At 56.1% G+C, this 2,511-nt stretch overlaps 1 protein-coding gene across 1 annotated transcript; it reads left to right on the top strand.

Moving 5' to 3' along the window:
* The first annotated feature begins 793 nt into the window (after positions 1-793).
* LOC135110020 (circumsporozoite protein-like) lies at positions 794-2,192 on the top strand. Its single transcript, XM_064022011.1, has 2 exons — positions 794-798; positions 1,424-2,192. The coding sequence occupies exons 1-2, from the start codon at positions 794-796 to the stop codon at positions 2,190-2,192; spliced, it is 774 nt and encodes a 257-aa protein (XP_063878081.1).
* Positions 2,193-2,511: the final 319 nt, after the last annotated feature.

Below are 2,511 nucleotides of genomic sequence, written 5' to 3'. Positions count from 1 at the left end.
TGACTCAGCACTAACAACTTGATTACTGAGTCCTTTCCATTCATCTACCGCTCTATTTGAGAACGAATTCCTTCCTATCTCTTTTTTTAAACCTAAATTTTTCAAGCCCGAATCTGTTATTTTTGGTCTATCCTGGTTACTGATCGTAAGAATTTTGCTCACTTATCTCCTTTTATAACTCTTATGTCACTAAAAGACTGCTATCAGTTCCCGTCTTAACCTACGTCTCTCTAAAAAAAATATGTAAATTTAACAGCTTCAGTCTCTCATCGTAAGGAATACTCCTCATTCCCTATATCCTTTTAATCATTCTCCTTTGTACCGATTCTGGTAGACCTATATCCTACCTGTAATATGAGTACCAGAACTGCACAGCGTAGTCTAGATGAGATTTGAACAGCGCAAAATGACTTCGGGACTTTTATACAAATTACTTTGCATTTGTTGATATAAAAGTGCATTTGCCATCTGTCTGTCCATTCGTTCATCTTATTGAAATCTGCCTGCAAGGTTATGGCATCCGAATCTCACCTAATTAATCTAGGTACCTATCTTCGTGTTATCGGTAAGTTTACTAATATCACTACTAATTGCACTATCGAGGTCACTGATATATATTAATAACAACAATGTTCCTAATACTGATCACTGTGGCATCCCTACAATTACTTGACCCCACTCGGATTTAGAGTTGTTTATTACAACTCTGTTGCCTGTCGTTTAGCCACGACTTTATCAAGTATGACACCTTCCCATCTATCCCGTGCGCCCTAACCTTTCTCAGGAGCCTCTCATGGGGTACCTTATTAAACGCTTTACTAAAGTCCAGTTATCAAGTTATGTTTGTCTGAATGCTCCCTAATGTTCCTCGCTATTATTGAATCCATTATTTTATCTACAAGACAAGTTAAGCTGACAGGTCTATAATTAGACGTTAAAATTTTATCTCCTTTCTTAAAGATGGGTACAACATGCGCCTGTCTCCACATTACCGGTACCTCACCTGACTCAAGTGATTTGCTAAAGACAGAAACACTAATAACCTTGTAGTGTTCTCCACGCCAAGGACACGGATGCAAACACAGACCACAGTCTTGGGTTTATTGTTGGTGTATAGCAATACCCAGGCGAGTGGCCACGGGTGTGCAAGACGTAAGTCGAGGCGAGACTAACTGCTGCCTCGTTCCCCTAGCTGACTGCTGGGTTCCCCCAGCTCTCAGGTGCTTGACCTGACCTGACTTAGAGTCTTGCCGGTTCCACACCGGGGAAGCTTAGCATACTGGGAATCCACGAGGATTAGTGTGGAGTGTCTAGTCGGCTGGACAGTCACTACATTACCGCCCCCCCCCCCCCAAAGAAACGAGAAACAAAGGGAGAGACGACCTACGGGGCCGAGCTAGGCGGCGAGGGCGATCCGGAGCAGGCGGCGAGGGCGGTCCGGAGCAGGCGGCGAGGGCGGTCCGGAGCAGGCGGCGAGGGCGGTCCGGAGCAGGCGGCGCGAGCGGTCCGGAGCAGGCTGCAAGGGCGGTCTGGAACAGGCGGCGAGAGCGGTCAGGAACAGGCAGCGCGGGCTGTCTGAAGCAGGCGGCGAGGGCGGCCCGGAGCAGGCGGCAAGGGCGGTCCGGAGCAGGCGGCGAGGGCAGGGGCGAGCACCAGCGGGCGGCGTCGGGCGAGACAGGAGGTGGTGCCCGAGCGGTCGGCGTCGGGCGGGGCAAGAGGTGATGCCCGAGCGGGCGGCGTCCGGCGGGGCAGGAGGTGGTGCCCACGCGGGCGGCGTCGGGCGGGGGCGAGTCGGGCGCGATTCGGGGACGGACGGCGAGGTGGCGCAACAGCGGGCGGCGTCGGGGCGGGACGGGAGGTGGTGCACGAGCGGGCGGCGGCGGGCGGGGGCAGAAGGTGGTGCATCAGCGGGCGGCGGCTGGCAGGGGCAGGAGGTGGTGCATCAGCGGGCGGCGGCGGGCCGGTGCAGGAGGTGGTGCACGAGCAGGCAGCGGCGGGAGGTGGTGTCCGAGCGGGCGGCGTCGGGTGGGGCTGGAGGTGGTGCACGAGCGGGCGTCGTCAGGCGTGAGGTGGTGCACCAGCGGGCGGCGGCGGGACAGGAGGTGGTGCCCGAGCGGGCGGCGTCGGGCGGGACGGGGCACATCACACCACAGCTGCGAGGGGAAGTCCGGAATGCAAAACCAAAGCCGTAAAGCCGTGGGGCCTTCCCGCAGGTCCCGCAGCTCCTGGTCGCCTCTTGCGCCGCCGCTAGTGCTGCGTAGTCCACGGGATGGGGGCGTGTACCCGTTGCCACGCTGCGTGGTACGGTGCCGTCGCCAGAGCGCGTATCGCCACACCATCCCAAACCGCTTCGAGGTGAGGAAAACACGTGTCCACGTCAGGCGTGAAGGCGGGAACGTTACGCATGTCGTATGTGGTCGCCATCGCGTGCCACGGCGTCACTCCGGGATCATCAACTGTAGTGTTCTCCACGCCAAGGAGACGGAGGCAAACACAGACCACAGTCTTGGG

This window comes from Scylla paramamosain, chromosome 19 (assembly GCF_035594125.1).
Source record: "Scylla paramamosain isolate STU-SP2022 chromosome 19, ASM3559412v1, whole genome shotgun sequence".
NCBI classification, from domain to species: Eukaryota; Metazoa; Arthropoda; class Malacostraca; order Decapoda; family Portunidae; genus Scylla; species Scylla paramamosain.
Note: the sequence above shows the minus strand (reverse complement) of the source record. Positions and strands in the feature narration are given on the sequence as shown.